The sequence below is a fragment of the Anthonomus grandis genome, chromosome 13, assembly GCF_022605725.1.
Source record: "Anthonomus grandis grandis chromosome 13, icAntGran1.3, whole genome shotgun sequence".
NCBI lineage: Eukaryota > Metazoa > Arthropoda > Insecta > Coleoptera > Curculionidae > Anthonomus > Anthonomus grandis.
Window position 1 is genome coordinate 462,633 of NC_065558.1, and position 20,623 is coordinate 483,255.

The following is a 20,623-nucleotide window of genomic DNA, read 5'->3' on the forward strand; positions in this document are numbered from 1 at the left end:
GGTGTTTGATGTATTCCATTAATTTTTTAAATGTTTTCAGGAATTTGCCGTAAAAATTATACGTTTTCAGAGGTTTTTAATAAATTGCGTACGTTTTCATCGCTTTTGAAGTAATTTTCTATATTTTTCACGTTTATTTTCTTACATCAAATACTCTAGACCATAAATACTGAATTAAGTATTTTTTTAAATTAATTCCAGGCTTTTGAGGTCAATTTTTATGACTTCAGGAATCCGAACTAATTGTTAATATCTTTCAGGCGTTTAAAGTAATTTTCCATTTTATTTCATCCATTTGATGGTAATTTTTATGTTTCCAGATATTTTTATCTTCCATTCCTTTAAATTCTCCTGTTTCTTGCAAGTTCCAAACTCTTACAGACATCTTATACTTTATTCCAGACATCAACAAAAATATATTTATGCCTTTCAAGCATTTGCACTAAGTTTTGATGCTTTTCAAAGGTTTTGAAATCGCATATTTCAAGTTTTTGGGATATTCCAGACATTTAATGCACCTTAGGCATTTGACTTCATCCTCACGGAAATTTTACGTTTTCCAAAACTTTTTATTGATTGCCTATGTTTCATTTTCTACTATAATTCATTTTCTACATATACTTTAGGTTTTTGATATATTCCAGGCCATAAATATCGAATTAGGTAAGTTTTTATTTAATTCCGGACCTTTCAGATAAATTTTCATGGATTCAGGCATGCCGACTTAATGTTTATATATTCAAGGCATTTAATTCCCCTGGAATAATTTTGTAATTTTTTCCAGGCTTTCTGAGACTTACAGGAACTTGAAATGATTGAAACTTTTATCTAAAACTTAGGAACGTTTCCCCATTATTTGAAATTTCTTGTCATGTCAAAAGCAGAATAGTTTGGGACTTCAGGGTCAGTTGATCAATGTATGTCTATCGAAGGCATTAAAACCGTTACGAAAGCGCCTTAAACGAATATCTCTTACGACAGCTTAATCTAAGAAGAAACTAGTTAGGTATAATGAATATTCCAATAGTGAAATAAGAGCAATTTTTTAGATGAATGGTTGCTTTATAGATGGTTTGGTCATAACAGTGAATTTCCCTGGCCTTTCGCGTAGCCCGGATCTTAATCCTTTGGACTTTTTGCTTTCGGGTAATATAAAGCCAATAGTTTATACAGAAGTAATCCATACACAAAAGGAACTATTTAAAAAAAAATCATGATTCTAATATTAACAAAGAATTATTTGGTGAAAGGATTAAGAAAATGGCTAGAGGTGAATGGTGGGCATGTTTTCAAAACATCACTACCAAAAACCCCGATCCCCAATTTTTATGCCGATATCTCAACAAAACAGCTTGAGCTATAAAAAAACAGATCTGAAAATAAAATTTTAACACCCTGTATCTTAATTATAAGCAATTTTTATTAAGGCATAATTGGCCCGAGTTTAACCTAGAATTGCTTTTTGGAGCATTCATTACCGACCACCCTGTATTCAATTCCGTATAAAACCAAGGGAAAAGCTGCCCAAAAACTGATCATTTTGCATAAAAAAGTCGAATCAACCATGAAATAACGAGCTAATTTTAATTGTCTCCATCCTAATTTCAATATAAGCGGTTCACCCTACTAAGCAACCGCCAAATGCGAAAAGCGAAAATAACCAAGACAAGAGCAAGAAATAGAGACAAGAAACAGATACCTGAAGCATAGCGACCACAATATTCGCGGTGTCCAACTGTCTGACAAACTCGCTGCCCTGACTGTTCCCAGTGCCCACGCTAGACGGTAAACTCTCATCGATATAGTACTCGTCAGTAGCGAAATCGCTCGTCAGAGCATTAACGGTATACGGCGAGGATTCCCCGGGACTTTGCGGCGAAACCGATTTCGAACGGTTCTGATAATGTGACGAAGTTTTCGCCGTACCGGAGATATCCGAGAGATGAAGGGAACTCGTGGTCGCGTCTTTGGACGTCATCTGGTTGCAATGCGAATTGAAGCAGCTCTCGCTAATGGTGCTGGTGAAATTTTTGATGCTCGACAGTTCGTCGATCGAGTCCAACGAGATGTTTTTGATGTTGGTGAAACTCTCGTTGGTGGTGCTGGTGTCGGTGGTCGTGTCGTACGAGGACTGAGCGACGACGGCGCGGAAGAATCGCGACGCCGCTTTTTTCGGGGGTAATAATTGACCGCGTACCTGTAATGTGAAACGTAGCGCGAACAATGCACAAAAATGAAGAAATCTATAATTTTTATTCCGCATACGTTCAATGCCAGTATACAGGGCAAGCATCGATGTAATACAAAAGACAGTTTACTAATTAATATTTACATAATTTAGTTGTTTAACCAGCTATTTTCAAACGTAAATATGGATAGGATTACTGAAGATATGCTCGTTACAGTTCAATTATAGTTTTTATTGATTTGGAGTTTTTTTTTAATTTTTAACTCTAATCAGTAATGTAAAAGAAAATTTGCAAAACACTTCGAACTTTAAAGCTGGAACTACATATTTTTTAAATCAAAACAAATTTAGGTGCCACCCAGTGAATAGTTATAGTTTTTTATTAAGTTATACATAATATAATACATACTAGGTATATTGTTCTTGAGATATGATATATTTTTTTCCCTATTTTGCTTAATAGGTATTATGGCATGCAATGATACAAATTAATTTACTTTAAGTTTGTATGCCATTAAACAACCTAAGAATTCAATTTTGCCATCTAAAATTACTGCTACAGAAATAGATTCTGCAGCAGTAGATTTGCAAGAAAACACTATAAGTATTCTTAAGACCTTAGATTTAACGAATCAAAAAAATTAAAATTGGTGTGTAAATGGGACTTTGATGGCAGCTTAGATCATAACCAATTCACTCTATTAATTAGACCATTAAGCCCCATTGTGTAAGGTCCAACGTTTTTTGCCATTAATTGTACTTTTTAATGGCGCTGATACCACCGAGCACCCAGAATCTCCTTCTAATAGCTGCCAATTAACTTTGGGGACCCACTATGGAGGTTTTTTCTGTGTTCATTCATTTATAATTAAATTGGTTAAGAAATTGTTATTGCTTAAAATAACAATTTTTTTCTCTATTGACGAAAGGGAATGAAAAAATGTAGCTATTTAGCCCCAGGAGCATATAATTCAGTTGGATAACTGAAAAGACTTATAAATTATTCAATTCTTACCTGAGTGATGGTAGAAGCGTCTTGCTTTTGGGGAAACGTGAGTTCGAGGGGGCTCTGACCGACCTTCTCGAACTCCTCGGTGTCCGTTTCGGACTCACAGCCTCTGAAATGGCGCGCGTTTAAGTGGCAAATTTTTACAAATTAATTGGAGCACCTACTTGTCGTCCTTGAGGTTGGAGGGTAATCCCGCCGCTGCTAAAGTTAGGCAGGGCTCGCTGCCGGTCGCTTTCAGTAGATTTTTATCCAAATTACTGGATAAACCGGCATCTGAGACCGCCTGAATTAGTTTGTCTTCGACTCCTTTCGTATCGTCCGCCTAAACGAAAATGTGAGTAAAACATGTGATTTGTTAGTGTAATTTGACGTCACGGATTTTAAATGATATTTTAGGGTTTCCAGAAACGTTGAGTTTTAATTCTTATATCTAGATGTATCTAATATAAAATAAATTTCCAAAAGATCCAGACAGTAATTTAAAAATGAAACTGGGATAAGAAACAAAAGCGAAGAATTTAATTTTTATAATTATTATATCGTTCCATTTATAGAAGAACCTCAAAACTCAAAAATCAACATTTGCCAGAATGACTGTTTAAAGATGAATGTTTTTTTTCACATGGTAAAATATTAAATAACTTTTTTTAACACTTTACAATTTTAAAATATTAAACATTTCAGAAATCAAAAAAATATCAGTCAAAAGGATTAAAATTTTTGATTATTGAAAAGACATGAACCTCTTAAACTTTGAGAATTGAGCATTCCAAAGAGGCACTTTTTCTAATATTTTAAAAATTAATAAAAAAACCACGAAATTTAAGAGTTTTAATGAAAAATCGTCCATATTTCTCAGACTGTAAAATTCAATAAAATACAGTCTGACCATCCTGAAGAAAGTCATTTTTAATATTTCTAAAGCCAGTTGCAGTGGTGGCCAAAAGTATGGAAACCTTTAATAAAATCATAATAATTGTTTACTAGCTACTAAGCTGTTTAACGGTACGATTTTGTTTGAGTAAAGACAGGCATCATGCCTAAGTGTATCTAGTGATTTAAAAAGTAAAATAGTTGAACTATACCAGAAGGGTTATAAACAAATTGAAATAAGTAAAAATTTAAACATTTTAAAAGGCACGGTTTCAAAAATAATTAAAAAATTTGAAAAGAGAGGAAATGTTTTGGTAGCTTACAAGCAAGGAAGACCAAGAAAGTTGTCCAAAAGGGCTATGAAGGTAATGAAAACAATATCGATGAACGACCCAAAGAAAACTTCTATAGATATTTCTGGAGAAAAGAATGAAATGGGGATTTCTGTGTCTGCTCGCACGGTGAGAAGAATGAGGCTAAATGAAGTAGGGCTTTTTGGAAGAGTTGCTGTAAAGAAACCACTAATATCAAAGAAAAATAGAAAGGATCGCTTGAAATTTGCACGAGATCATCTTACCTGGTCTCACCAAAATTGAAATACTGTATTGTTTAGTGACGAAAGTAAGTTTCAATTATTTGGGAGACGTTATGTCCGGCGACCAAAAGGTACAAGGTACATCCACAAATACCAAACGCCTACGGTAAAACATGGTGGTGGAAGCGTAATGGTGCGGCGTTGTTTCTCCCGATCAGGAGTTGGCCCCCTGGTTAAAATTGATGGAATAATGGACCGTTTTCTATACAAAGACATATTGGAGAACAACATGTTGCCTTATGCTGAAGCGGAAATACCATTGAGATGGTTGTTTCAGCAAGACAACGACCAAGTCCCAATTTGTGAAAAACTGGTTAAATGAACAGAGAATTGCTTTAATGGATTGGCCTTCACAGTCCCCAGATCTGAATCCCATAGAGAATTTATGGGATGATTTGGACAGGAAGATTCGAAACCATTCGATTTCAAACAAGGCTCAACTGTGGGAAATACTGCAAACTGAGTGGGCTGCCATTTCCAGTGAAGACTTGTTGATTCTATGCCACGAAGATGTAGAGAAGTAATAAATTCGGAGGGATATGCCACAAAATATTAGCAGATTTTGATTTAGATGTAATTTATATAAATAACTTTCTTCAGTTTCCAAACTTTTGGCCAAGAAAATATTAATTTTACTTCATTTTCTTTTTATAATACGTTTAATTTCAAATTAATATGTTAAGTTAGGTAATATATTATATATACTTTATCACAATATGAGTAACTTTATTATAGTTCCTGGTTTCTAAAAAAAAAATACAAATTAAAAAAGTTTCCATACTTTTGGTCACCACTGTATCTCAGTCTCAATTCAATCCTACCCGAAAACTAAAATTATCCAGCTGTTTTGAATACAATTACAAAAACAAAAATTGGAATATGTGGTTCAGGTCCCTAAAAAAGAGAATAGAAAAATCATTTCTTAAGCAAATACACTAAAAATCTGAAATATAATTAAAAGTTATGGATTATAGTAGAGAAAACTGTTCCAGATTTTCCTAGTATTTAAAGGCCTAAAGTTTTACAATTTCAATCCATCCTAACCCAAAAATTATTGAGATCTCTTGTAATTTCAGAAATTCAAAATAAATCAAGCGCGTGGAATAATAAAAAATAATTTTAATTTCTTAGATGTTCATTTTCAGTTGTTGAATCCTTGAATGCATATAGCAAGACCTTCAGAACCTCTTCAAATATAACCTGAGGACTATAAATATACCTTTAAATTGTAAAATTTGAATTTATTAATGTAACTGGCTTCTAACTGAAGAATTTCCAAAATATTCAATTAATTAGGATAATACGGACCTTGAAACATATCAAAATCAATAGCAAAAGATTCACAATTTTAACCTATTCTAATTTAAAAATTCTCCTTAAAATTTCCTTTGAATCTAGAATTTTTGAAAAGATCAATTATTGCTTGGCTTCCTTATCTCAGTCTGAGTTACTATAAAGAGCGATAACAAAATAGTGTTTTGTAAATACTCTTCTTACCTTATCCTCCTTTTTAGCCGCAGTCTTGCCGGAAAAAAAATTAATTACGTGGGTCATATCGGGCAACACCAAATTCTCCGCGAAATCCGGCAACTCCTTTCTCAACCGCTCGACGTCCTCCTCGCCGATAATCGGTAATTTCGCATCGAACATGGCGGGAGCCTCAATGGCGAACGGGGGAATAACGTCGCTCATACCGGGAAACAAACCGTTGAGAAAATGACCCTCGAACTGTGCCATAAAGTCTTTCCTTCTTGTCATTTCTTCGTTGTAGATGGTGAGCTGCTGACAGGCCAGATCCGAGGCCCACTAATTAAATTATTTATAATAAACTTTTAGGTGAACCATCGGAATCATTATACCATTAGGAAAAGTTGCGAAAAGGTCCTGCGTCGTACCACCTCGATGACCGCATTCATATAAACCAGCGGAGCCAAATGCAGTTGTTCGAAAATTTTCAAGTGCTGCCTTAACCGTTGCAAGTGCTCGTGGAAGTACACTAACAAAGAGTCCAGCTCCCACAGTTTATTTTCAATTTGTTGCACCCACCTGGGAATAAAGTAATGAATAACCGTAGAGCATAAAAAAGAACATTTAAGCTCACTCGATTCTCGTGCACAGACTTTTGCTAAGCTCGTACTTGGCCCGAACGATTTTCATCCTGTCGTCCATAAGTTTCTGATGGCACTGCTTAATCAAATCCATTTGCTGGATGTGGGTCGCGCAAAGATCCGGCAGGATTGAGGTGTCTCTAGTTTGAGCCGCACGAGTCTCATGCTAAAAGATGAAGAGAATCAGTGGGGACCGACTTAAAATTATTACAATATCGGACTCTTTGGCATAAACCGTTTGTTAACACATAATAGGAAATTTTAAAAGTATATTAAATGAGCCAACTTTATAAGGTATTAGACAGGTTGCCGTACAATTTTTTGATCCAATATGAGGTATTAAAAATAAAAAAAAAATAATGCTCTTAATCATTTAGGATGAATGTCCTATTACATGTTTTGGCTGTTTAATTTAACGTTTGGCTTTGATCAGTAAAATGGCTATTCAGTATTGCAAAGCTAAAAAAAATATCTATTTTTAAGGCGTAACAATCGAACATCCGATACAAGAATACGATTTTGGTGACTTCCACTAAAGTGCCAATATATCGAAAACCATCGATCTTCTACTAAGGTCATATCATGTTTTTCTGGGTGCTTATGAGTTGCTCCATCAGCATCTTCAGTATTATCGTTGACTTTCCGGACACCCTGTGTATCCCAACTTCTCAAATGCATCACTTGTTAGCGTAATTCTTTTTCTAAATATACTTATTACCTTGTTGTTGTTTTGTTTATAGTACTTTTTTAATTTCTTCTGCCATGTTTTTTCAATACAGAATAATGATTGTGAAATATGTTTGAGATTTTTTGTTTAATCACTGATTTTGTCCTCTATTTCCATTTTTTTCGTCTTGTGTATTTGTATACTTTTTTATTCTTGCCCATATTTTGGCAGGTTTCTTTTTTTTTAATTATAGTTTGTTTGGTTGTTAACTTATTTCTATAGATCTAGATCTATCTTTCTATAGATTGTCACGGTCTTGAGACGTCATTTGGTTTCCTAGGATGTACCTGTGGAGGTCATTTTGACCTTAAGGTGGTTTTTTAAGATCAAATCAAAGTAACTTTTTTAAATGGCACCATCTATTTTTTGTAGCGTATTCGAAAAGAAGGGAAAATTTTGCGTTTATAGGGACATGTTGTACTTTGTTATCGTAATATTAGGGTCAAAATATAAAAAAGCTGTTTATTAATGTTTCTGTTTTAATAAAACATTAAAAAAATACTTTAGCAGGTAGATCAGGCACAAATATTTAAAGAAATTTAACCGTTTTGAACTTGATGAACCTAAAAATGACAAATTGTCAAAGTTATTTTTAAATTCGAGTAGATTCGAACTCATTAGACATGAGTTCCCTTGCTCTTATAAATTTACCTTACTATTTTTTAACAAAGATCTACGACGAGAGACAATATGCAGGATCAGATTCGTGAAGCATTAGAAGATTCCAAGACAAACTTTGTAAAGCATCGTACGCGAATTTCATAGGCGTTTAGCGTTGTGTCTTCAGACAAATGGAGGCAACTTCAAACATTTGCTGCATTGTTAAATTCGTGATAGATAATACTCACGCTAATCAAGCACCTCAAAGAAAACAGATTTTACTACGTCCACGTCGTTGTTTCTAAATAAAAGCACTCAAACCTGAAAATGATCTTGATATTTGAGATTGACCTCACGGTTAAGATAATTAAGGTTATTTAAATATTTGTGCTTCATCCATCTCCTAAGATAGATAAAGAAATACATCGAGGCAATACCAATCGAAAAGGGCAACAGAAAGACTTTCTAAGTCTTGTCTTAAATATGGTTATGAAGGAAATAATCATAAAGATACCCAAGTTAACAAGCTATAGAATGGACAAGGATATTAAGGTATCGTGATACGCTGATTACGCAGTCCTGATAAAAAATAGTAAAGTTTTTCTTTTTTCTCGTCTTTAGCCACTGCTTATCCACTCCTGAACATAAGCGAATCCAATCTTCCCTTCATTTCTTTTTATCCTGTGCTTTTTGTAACCAGTTTCTGCCAGCAATTTATTCAATATTAACCGAACATCACTTTTAATGTCTGCCTATGCTGCTTTTTGTTTGTCTTGGTCTCCATCTTGTTAGTCTTGATGTCTATCTATCTATTTCACTTCCTACTATATGTCCTGTCCATTGCCATTTGAGTTTAGCTATTTTTTCTACTATATCCGTCACTCTGATCTTGATTTTTAAGTAAATATCCCATCTTCGCAAATGCAGCCCACATAACTGCAATTTTTCTTTTTTAAGTTCTGCCGTCTAATTTTTTTATCCTATCGCATTTTTATGTCCCAGTTACCTCGCTGAATATTTTGGGGCCAATAAACATTTCAATTTCGTCGTTACTCATTACTTTTGTTTTTTCGTAGTTCATTTTCAGTCCAATTTAGCACGATACATGCTTTAATTATTGCAACACACTTGAAAGGTCAACTAAATCACCAGTAATGAATATAATATCATCAGCAAAATGTAAGTGATTGATGCAACTTCCGTCGATATTGATTCTAAAAATGTTCCCATGGCAGTTTGCTAAAGATGTTCTCTCTTTATAAGTTCAAAGTAAACAACTTGGAAAAGGTAGCATTTTCCTTGTCTGTTTGGACTTTATCTGCTATTGAATGTTTACTAATTTTTGGATGCAAGGTTGGTTCCTCATATCCGTTTTGAATAATAAAAGTGGATTGAGAGTGTATTCTGGCTCATTCACTGCTATTATGAAGATCCATTTCTTAACTGGGTCAAAGGCATTCTTATAATCAACAAAGGTTAAATGGCCAAAAGTCTTCTCACTAGTGTGTGATCTACTGTACCATAGCCTCTTCTCAATTCTGCAGGTTCGTTTGACTGGTATCCGTCTAGTATTTGTATTAACCTGTTAGTAATAATTCCTATTAGAAGTTTATATAAATATAATAGCAGGCTAATAGGGCGGTAGTTTTTGACATTTTTGGGGTTACCCTTTTTAAATACTTAGACTACTGCCGCGTTCTTCCACGCGATCGGTATTCTTCTTTTTGAAAGAAATAAAATGATATTTTTTTATTAATAATTTAATTAATTTCTAAAGTATCAATTTTTTTAAAGTTCTTTGAATCTATTGTTTCAGATAAAATATACTTTACCATAAAAAGTATTGTTATTCCAGAACAACATGGTTTTGTGTCGTATAGGTCCACAGTTATAAACTTAGTGATCAGGAATGAATCTATAATAAATGCTTTTGGCGAAGGGTTACGGATGGATGTAGTCTACATGACTTCTCCAAGGCATTTGATCTATTCGATTATTTATACAAATCAAAATTTTTGTTGTTCTTGTTCTTTTTATATTTTATATATAATGCGTCTCATTTCTTTATTGATCTTAAGATTTCTAATGTAAGCCAAGGCTTCTTTTTGCCATATTTTCCATCCTCTATTGTTGCCGTCGACTGGGAGGTTATCTGTTTTATAAATGTAATTATCTTATTAGATATTGTATCCGAATTAGAGTGTTGGTAAATTTCATAGTAGCTACAATTTTAATTAATTTGTTATAATCAATGAATGTTTTGTATTGTAGTACAAATTTTTAATAATCAGGACAGTAAAATCGTGATTTTTGTTTTTGGTACAACAGTAGTTAAAAAATATACTTTTACATACATTACTGAAACATTGTTAATCAGACGACTCACCTGAGCAAAACTCTGTTTCAAATCGCTTTGGTATAGTACATGCTCCTCGATTTTTTTGATTAAATTATGCAAATCGAACAACCTCTGCCCTATACCGTCGATTTCCTTACGCTCCCGCTTGTCCGCACTCTCCAACGTTTCGGTCACCCTATACCTCAGGGTGGGCATAATTTCGTTTTCGAACTGTCAAAATAACAAATTTCCTTAAAAATCCCACCCATAAAAATAAAATTGAAACAACGTTACCCTCTCCAGTTTGGACGTGCAATGGTTGTGAAGTTCGTCCAACGAAGTTTTATTATTCGAGGAACAAATCCACTCGTACAGTGGGATTTCTTCTTTAATGGGTTCGGTTTCGGAGGTGCTGTTGGTCCTTTCTGAGAGTTTCGAGCTGTCCAGGGGTTCTTTTTGGGTATCCAGAAGATTTTCTAGCACCGGAATTCTCCTTAAGGTCTTCTTGTTGTCTTCGAAACTACATAATAAGATATTTATGAACATTTTTTACTAAAACGAACGTAATCAGTTTGTTTATCTAATATAATACAAAAAAAAACACAGGTAATTTGGCAAAACACCAGAATGAAGTAAGCGTCTTATGATTATAATTACTGAAATCTTACCTTAATAAAAAGAGCTCGTAAGACTCCCGATCCGCAATAAATTCTTCGTACAATTTACGGAACAGCTCCCATTTCTTTCGGAACTCTGTTAAAATGTCTTCTAAGTTAGCTATAACGGCTGACCAACCTGAGGAGAAAAATCAACTTATTTAAGGTGCTTTATGTATGTTGTTACGGTCCAAGAACCACCAAATATTTAAAGCATTTTTTGAGGATGGATTTAAGGGCAAAAAAATAAGGATTCTGGACTAAAGATTTGAGAAGCTAGACCAGTTTTAGTGGGAGTATTTTCGTTGGAAAATAGGGATACTTTTAAATGGGGCTTTTGGGCAAAGAAAAAGCATTTTTTAGCTAATAATTTTATATAAAAACATTTCTTGTAACTGAAAATACTTCTTACTTAGAGGCAATTCGTCAATTCAGGTTCCAGACTCCAAGGCTGTGAAATGTATGTAAGGTCTTAATTATTGGAATATTCCAACTGTTGATACAGATTATTCTTGAAATTTAAATAGAATTTTTAGACTTGCTTGGTAAAACCCACAATGTTTCAAAATTCAATATTAAGGACTGCGAAAAGTGAAACTATGTGAAAATTCCTGACCCAATTTAGCTTACTAACTTAAATCTAAAAAAGATTACAATATGCTAACACTCTGTATATTATAAATATCTCTTGACAGACTTATGTCAGTAGCAGTGGGTCCGAGAGAGAGATTTTTGCCAAAATTGTCGTCTAACGGGGTGCCATTTGTGTTAGAGGTAAATGTAAATTTTATTTAAAGTCCATCCCTAGTAAATCTGAGCATAACTCCGAAAGGAGTTGCGCTGCAATAATTATTTATATATCAAATTCTTCAATAGGAATTGCTTTAAGTTTTAGTGAAAACCTCATTAAAAACCCTCAAGTACTTTTTGAGTTATCGTGAATAGAAGTTCACTCTTTACGAGAAACAGCCGAGCCGTCGGATCTGAATGACCTGAAAAGCTGTGTCAATAATTTTCATTTAATTATTGTCAAAATTATCAGTAGCACACAATGAATGTTGAGATTCGGAAAATATTCGGTGACTATTTATGAAATATATGGTATGGTTTCACAAGATATTAATTTTTTTAATCTGTGCTAAAAGTTATAATATAACTAAAGTTAATTATTGCACTAAGCACTTGACTGTTGACTGTGGCTCTCCTAAGACCTATATATCATGGACGAAGTTTAAAAATAAGAAAAGAATTATGTTAAAATGAGTGTATTCGTATGTAATTGGATTAACTGAACTAGAAAAACACAATTTTAGAATGATACCAGGGATACTGAAGAACTGAAACAGGGATATGTCGATTTTCTACTACTATTTAAAACTAAAATCCAAAGTACTAAGATCAGGGATACAGGGTGGCCAATGAATAGATGCGTCTTAATACATCCTTTTTTTTTAAATATAGTTTTTTAACTACAAAGTGCTATTTTTCATTGTTAATTACGAAAATGCGACACTATAGGATACCATAAAAAAAAATGAGGAAAAAAAATTTAAAAAACAACGCGCAATAAATTGGCGAATAAGAGATTAGAAGAAAAACCTAATAAAATATAGCACTTTATATAGTTAAAAAATGGTTAGGACGTTTCTAATCACTGGCCACCCCGTTTCACTGATCTATAAGGTATTATAAAGATTATTATTATATTAGACCTTATAGGGTCCTTTGGATGTCAGTTTTGTCAAACAAAACGACGACCTCTTAAATCATACATACCTTGCTGTTGCAGATGTTGCTCGTGCACCAAATTTTGACAAAACTCCAACTGATCCGAGGCCATTTTATGAAAATCGGCGGCCACCATCGCTCGAGACTTGACGGTAGCCAGTGAGGCAGGTAACGAAAGACAATCGGTTAATCTTTGTTTCAATTCTTAAAAAAAACTCACATTTAGGTATATATAAAGTGACCGTAAAAGCCTTACCAAGATCGCCAGAAATGAGATTTTTCGAAATATCAATTTTCGACACGTCAAAGTTAACCGAGAACAAATAGATGGGGTTGGTGTCGGTGCCCGCTTTGTACGAGCAGAGATTCTTTTTCAGTTCCAGGGGTTCCCCGCCGCTAATGATTAGGACTTGTTTTTCCTCGGGGATGCCGCTCTTCTCTTCGATTTCTCGTTTCAGATCGGCCACGCTGATTAGCAAAGAAAACAATTATAATTTTAATATAAATAATTATTTTAACAAAATAAAAAACAGTGGAGATTGTTTATGTAAACTTGTTATGAAGCGCGATTGTTTCGCAAACAAAAATATCGCCACCAGGGACAATCACCTCCGAGAGTAAACTGTAATAAATTAACGGGTATAGTTTTATGTTTTTCTTTAATATACATAGATGCATTTTAATAGGAATTTAATGGAAGAATATCTCTCAGTTAAAATCATTCTATTCATCTCAAAATTAAACGTTTTATTGGCAAAAAAGCCTAAACCGTCGTGACACCTCTTTATTATCCAGTAAGGTGGTACTATATCATCTTTTTGTCTTGTCTGGTGATTATGCACACTACAATAGGCACTCCAGAATATAGAAGAAGATAGTGTGAGTGTTCCGCGAGTTTTAAATGTAACCATACAGTCCTCCCACAGCTCTAATTGCAGCTTTCTTTGCAGTCCAAAAAGTCTTTGAGCACATAAAGTATACCATATGAAAGTTGCAAAGTAGGCAAATTTTAATAAAAAATATGCTGATGACATTCAGATATATCTTCCTTTAAGTGAACCATAAAGATCTAATCAGAGCGATTACAAAAATCAATGATGACTGAAGCAACATTTCTAATTGGGCGGAGCATAACTCCTTGTTGATTAACCCTCAAAAAACACAAGCAATTTTATTTTCTAAAATCAATATAGAAACTGATAATCTTATTATGCATGTTAATGGGAGTGTGGTTGACTGGCAGGAAAAAGTAAAAAATTTTGGGTTATACATGGACCAACTATTGAAATTTGATTTTCATATAAATAATGGATGTAGACAGGCCTATTTTAAATTAAAATCAATTCACGAATAGAAATACATCCTCCCTGAAGAAACCAAAAAAAGACATACAGAATCTCTAATTCATTCAATTTCTAATTACCTAGACACTGACTATGGACCATATCTCACAATTTAAAATACAATAAATTCGAAACAGCTGTGCCAGATATGTCAGATGTGTACCTCTTAGAGAGCATGTCAATCAGCATGTTGTGGAGCTTTTAGTGCATATGGGTTCCATAGTGCATAAAATCACTATCTCAGTTAAACCAAATTATTTAGCAGAATTTTTTAAGCTTCATGGTGAATGCCATGAAGTAAATATCAGGGGAAAAAATAGTTTGAATATTCCCAGGCATAATATAGAGTTTTTCAGGTCGTGCTTCATATATCAGGCAGCTAGTTTATATAACAAAATACCTGAGAATCTTAAAATATTAAGCTATCCCTGTTTTAAAAAGAAACTAAAAGATTTGATCTAAGCATTTTGTGATATGTAATTTTTTTTTAATTTTTATATTGTGTTCAAAGCTTTTAAATAATGTCATGTATTTTAAAATTTGTCACTGTATTTGAAAGTGGATATTTTGTTTGTTATTGCCTAATGGCTAAATCTTTATTGGTAATGGTTAAAAAGGTACAGGTTTTTATTTAACTTTTAAGCTACCCCTTTAATGTGTAAATTCCATTTTGTTGTCAGGTTCTAAGTCATCTCAGAAATGTTGACTCGATCATTAAGCTGTCAACGTTTCTTTTTATTTATTCAAGGTAGCCTAAGTGAAATTAAATTATTTCGATGCATTTTTTCTTTTTTTTTCCGAAATTTCAAGCCACTTTTTCTTGGTCCCAAAGTGATTCAGTTAAAATGTTATTTTCTTCCAGGCATTTAATGTAATTTCCTAATTTTTTCCAGGCATTTCAATTTAATTTTTATGAGGTTTATTTATTTTTTATTAACTTTTTGAAGTATTCTAATAATTTTTTAGGGAAGTAAATGAGGGAGATCCTAAAGGATCATTTTGAGGTATCAAGCATTAATTTAGATGGAAAAGTTAACAATCTAGGATAGTTTTGGTTATAGTCCTCTTATTCTTACTTGAAGGAGCCAAATATTAGCAAAAAGTCTATTGAACTTTGCCGCCGTCAGAGGCGTGCTGGATAATATAATAAAAAAATCCTAATATTGTCAATTCAGTTAATTTTTATAATAGTTTTACTAACTTTGAATGCTTTGATCTGATTAAATTTTTATCAGTTACAGCTCTGTTTTTTGGTTTAACAGATTTAGATACTATTAAATGTATTGTTGTAAAGCTTACATGGGTTGGGTTGGATTTATTTTATTTGGTCAAGGTATATTTATTAAACTGTACACTGCATACTATTCTGTTTATAAAAGGAAGAAAATGTCGGCATTAAAAAATTACATATCTATACATATCTAGTTTTTAAACTTCTTAAATATTTGATGAAATTCTTCTGAAAAATCACTGTTTATCATCCAATCTAATAACACTGTTTTTATACTAAATATTTATATATAAAATCATATCAAATTTAAAAAAAAAAAATTATTAAATTAAATATTAAGGACGAAATCAGCGCTGTTATTCATGCATATTATTATGGAAAACACTGATTTTTGAACACAATTTCTTACTGATAAGTAATGTGGGGTGGGTGGGGGGCTAAGGGCAGGCTTAATCAAAAATGGTTTTTTTGCACAAAATAATTGCTTGAAAAAAAATGCCTTGTAAGAAAATTATAGATTATAAAAAATTATATAGTTTTTCTATCTATACTTTTCTCACATAACACAGCAGCACGGTTTCTTCCCGGGAGTCTCGACTGTCACCAATCCTTAACCTTCTGACAGAGGCTATTGACAATAAGGAGCAGTTAGATGTGATCATGACGGACTGTGAAAAAGCTTTTGATAAGGTTGATCACGGTCTGCTGATCACTAAACTGGGTAAATATTCGGTTTTTCTCTGTCTGCATGTAAATTTATAGCTTCCTATCTAAAGAAAAGAATTCAACGGGTTAAGATGGGTTAAGGAGGATTATCTGTGCAGTACATGGCAGTGTCTGGAGTGCCACAGGGCAGTAACCTTGGTCCATTACTGTTTGTGATTTTTAGTTTATTAGAATGTTCTGAGTGTGTCATGTTTGCAGATGACTTTAAGTTATTTAAACATATATCATCTATTTTAAAGATTGTGATGAGTTGCAGAGTGATTTAGACTCAGTGTCTGAGTGGTTTAAGGTCAATAGAATGTCATTAAATGTCATGTTTTAACTTTTACACGAAAAGTGGAATGTAGGGATCTTGTTGTGTACATGCAGTCAAACTTTAAATTTAACCAGCACTATGAAGCTATTGTCAATAAAGCATATAAAGTTCTTGGATTTGTAATTAGAAACACTAAAAACTTTAAACAAATAAAATCAATCATAATGCTATACAATTTTTTGGTTAGACCCCATTTAGAATATGCCTCTGTTATTTGGTCACCACAGTCATTGGTGCATATCAAATTGAAAAAGTGCAAAAGAGGTTTTTAAGGTATTTATACTTAAGAACTCATAATACCTGTCCCTATATTGATTTCTTATGAAAGTATGCTGACTTAAGAATAAGAAATAAAAAGCTGTTCCAATGTTTAACTCCAAGTAGTTCACCTATAAATCGAATGATGCACCAAAGTAATGAATATATACAAAAATGTGATATAGATTTCTTTAATAGTTCTATAGGACAAATTAGATCTGTGATTTTAGGTAGTTTAAAGTATAAGTAGTACACATATTTGTTTTAGAACCTGCTATATGTTTTTTTTATATTGTTAATTTGTTTAGTTAGTATATTTTAGTTGTAGTCTTTCGTTTTCTCGCCTTTGTTACTGGCTTAGTAAGCACTCTTAACATGTAATTACATTTCCAATGTGTTTGTGAGAGTGTAATAAATAAATAAATAACCTTAAGGTTTTAAAGTAAAACGTGAAAAAGCCCTATTTTATTTCTCGAAAGCAAACAGTAGTTGATGTGCCATTTTTTTATCGGAAATAAGTAGAAATTCAGCATTTAAAAAAAAATCATCACGAAAAATTTTTTGGTTAAACACTCTCTTTTAAATAATTTTTGTCATACAAGTTCAACCTCTAGCTACGATATCTCAAAGAGCATTTGAGGGTTTTTTTTGAGGTGTTCACTGAAAGTTCTTCGTTTCCTAAAGAATAATTTGATATATTAAGAATTCTTGTAGCTCAACTACTTTCCGAGTTAAGCTCAATTTTACTAGAGATGGACATATGCAACAATAAATTTGGAATTACTTATTTTCATATAGAGACAGTTTTCGGTGTTACATAAAAACATTTTGATGGATTCTGATAATTTTTTTGGACCAGTGAAGGAGGATCTCCAAGGATCATTTTGGGGCATAAAACATGATTTTAAATAGAAAATTTAACGATCTAGGTTAGGCTCTCTTTTATATAATTTTTCTCATAAAGATTGAACTTTTAGTCACGATAGCTCAACAAGTATTTGAAGGTTTTTTATGAAGTTTTCACTTCATAAGTTGAGGCATTTACCAAAGAACAATTTATTTGATATATGAAGAATTCTTGTATATCAATAACTTTCTGCTTTAGGCTCAGATATATATACCAGGGAAGGACCTAGGAGAACCTAATTCTGGTTTAGAGCCACTCATGAGCATACATTTCAAATTTAAACCAGTTTTGCTCATTAAAATCTAACTTTAACAATACCTGATATTGTCATTTAAGAAAGATTCTAGAAGGCAGACACTCTTTTGATTATTGTGAACTTGATGGTTGACACAGTAAAAAGCTTTGCTGAGGTCACAATAGAGAACTGTACTAATATAACATTGCTCATCAAAATATTCCATGACATCAATACCTTGTGTTGTGTTCCTGTTCTTCCTGAACCCAAATTGATTCTTTTTAAACAGCCCATTCTCCTCAAAGTACTGCATTATTATTGTTTCCTGCAATATCCCTGCCTGAATAGCGGAACAACAAGGGATTCTTTCAAATAATTTAGAAAGTAGACTCAAAGCTCTTAGAGCCCAAAAGATTGAAGCTGTACAGGATTATTGAAACCTTTTGGTATGTATCCAAGATAAAAAGTTTCTGGTGGAGAAGGTATAGATACAGCAATTTAGTATAAAACACAATTTCTAAAAGTACAAAAAGAACCCATTGGAAAGACAAAAGGTTACAACTACTTTTTAGAATTATTTGTTGTGAATTTCTCAAGTACTAAAAGTCTGGCTTAAAAACCAACAGATTCGATAGATTTCAACTTATTTTTTAATCAAAATTTCACCAATTAATCGCACATGTCGAGTACGTGCGCCTTTGTTTGGCCTTGCCATCAACCTTGTGAAATTTAAATTCAAATGATTTAATTCATATCATCGTTTAAAAAAATATTATTAACAAATCCGACTATTGGGTGAAATAGGCGAGGCGATAACAGTTTTGAAAAAAATTTTGGAAGAAAATCAACCTGATGTGTTTGAGGTACAAACATTCTCCAGTTAAATGATAGTAAACAACGTGCGAGTCGGGGTTTTCCAATTTTTATAGATAAATTTGTTTTGACTGGTGAAACATTTTTAAAATTTAATCGTCTTAACGTTAGGCTATTCATTCGAATCTGTACGAGCAACTTAACTTAATATTCTTGTTTTTGACTTTGAAAATTAACTTTTTATAACACTTTAACACTTTAGTTTGCTCTGCAATTTGTATTAGTTGCAACAAAACAACAAACTTTCCTCATATAGTTTAAGAGGACATAATTGGGCCAATTACAGCCAAGAAGCATTTCATTTATTAGTAGTTTTACATATACAAGTTAAGAGATTAAGTCTAGACATTAACAAAAGTTTGACTGTATATTAAGGGTTTCCAAAGTATCTAGATACATAAGTGAAAATCCCTTCTTAGGTATTCACTCCCTAACTTTCACTGGTAATTTTGATAACATAAGTCAATATATTACATACCTCTAATGGGTCTTTTTATTAGATATCATTAAATATTTAAAGTAAATAAGCTTAACTACTTCTTAATGAGCAAACATAAAGGATTAGGGTGTTTGCTTATGAATATTTGTTTGAAAATTGTTTTTTTTTCATAGAACTTTGTTTAATAATTAATTTCTCAACCAAAGGAATTTAACTGGAATGATTGGATGCACATGAAAAACATTTACATCTTTACCACTTTATACTATTAAATTTCTGCTAAAGTCAATGGTTCAGGGACTTGGTATGATTGATTAGTGTATACAGTCTTTCTCTTCTTACCTTTTCATGAGGAACTCATTATCGAAGGTCATCATGTCCCCCGGTTGGACGAAGAATACATGCACCATCTTAAAGAGTTCGCTGGATCTGGTTTTTGTTTGATAAGCAAAGTCTTTATTATGATATTGAACCTAGTTTTTCCTGTAGATAGAAAAAATTGTTAATATGTGATGAAATATACAAGTATAATAAAGTCATTGAATATATTCATGTAAAATTCTATAGAGTAATCAACATGCTCAGTAAATGTGTTATTTAAATAGTTCTGACAATCTCTCATTTTATGATTTTTACTATGATTTTAAACATGCAAACTATGTAGATCTTAAAACTTTTTGGGTGGCATTATTGAGTCTAATTTGAATTGTTTTTATGAGATATTGGGAATTCGAATTGCTCTCTTTGTCTCTCTCAAGAAGTTTCACAGTAGTAAATATCCTAATTGGTTTTCTTCTGAATTGAGATACTTGTCTTCCAAAAAGAGATCTAATCTGGGTCACATTTAGATTATCTTTAGTTTTGTAAGTTGAGTGTAAAAGAAAGAGAGAAGATTACAGGTCCCAATTTATGTTCAACATTGATTTAGAGAAACTGTTTATGTAAGGAGTAGCAATAGGGATCTTGGAATGAATGTCAGGGCATCAACAAGTAATCTTTATCAAAATCTAAATTTTGCAACAATTTTGGTTCAGGACATTTTCAATGGGATTTGTTGCTTGCCTAATAGATATACAGTATTGTGCAAAAAGGTAGCAACATTGAACTTTCCTGTTATATATCTTTTAGTATTTATTTTATAAGTAAGGTTTATATATTATTTACAAAAATAGTTAGAGCCTGTTTATATTTTCATATTATCATATTATTTGTATCATAATAAATAAAACACCAAATTGTTTTATGCAAATTTATTATTCAAAAATATGGCAACAAAAAATAGATTTGATTCTAAAAAAAATATAACCCAACTAAATTAAAATCAATTCAATATTTCGTGTAGTACCCCTTCTCCTTTATAACATCGTCCTGCACATCGTCTTGGCATGGACTCAATTAATTTCATAATATAGTCATTGTTCTTGTCCACTTCTTTCCAAGCCTTTTCCACTATTTCAAATGATGGGATACCGA

At 32.6% G+C, this 20,623-nt stretch overlaps 1 protein-coding gene across 7 annotated transcripts in view; it reads right to left on the reverse strand.

Annotated features, from left to right (window-relative positions):
- Positions 1-20,623, reverse strand: part of LOC126744142 (RB1-inducible coiled-coil protein 1) — a 55,362-nt gene that overhangs the window by 27,673 nt on the left and 7,066 nt on the right. For 6 of the 7 annotated variants that reach the window (XM_050451493.1, XM_050451494.1, XM_050451492.1 and 3 more), the window contains exons 2-13: positions 19,493-19,633; positions 13,079-13,290; positions 12,871-13,026; positions 11,107-11,233; positions 10,733-10,958; positions 10,487-10,669; positions 6,767-6,939; positions 6,525-6,711; positions 6,163-6,471; positions 3,362-3,519; positions 3,204-3,306; positions 1,700-2,197 (exon numbers count right to left, since the gene is read on the reverse strand). In XM_050451493.1, the coding sequence (XP_050307450.1) occupies positions 1,700-2,197; positions 3,204-3,306; positions 3,362-3,519; positions 6,163-6,471; positions 6,525-6,711; positions 6,767-6,939; positions 10,487-10,669; positions 10,733-10,958; positions 11,107-11,233; positions 12,871-13,026; positions 13,079-13,290; positions 19,493-19,560 (2,400 nt within the window). In that variant the 5' untranslated portion in view covers positions 19,561-19,633. The remainder of the gene's footprint in view (positions 1-1,699; positions 2,198-3,203; positions 3,307-3,361; positions 3,520-6,162; positions 6,472-6,524; positions 6,712-6,766; positions 6,940-10,486; positions 10,670-10,732; positions 10,959-11,106; positions 11,234-12,870; positions 13,027-13,078; positions 13,291-19,492; positions 19,634-20,623) is intronic. The other variant, XM_050451495.1, reaches the window with a different exon arrangement.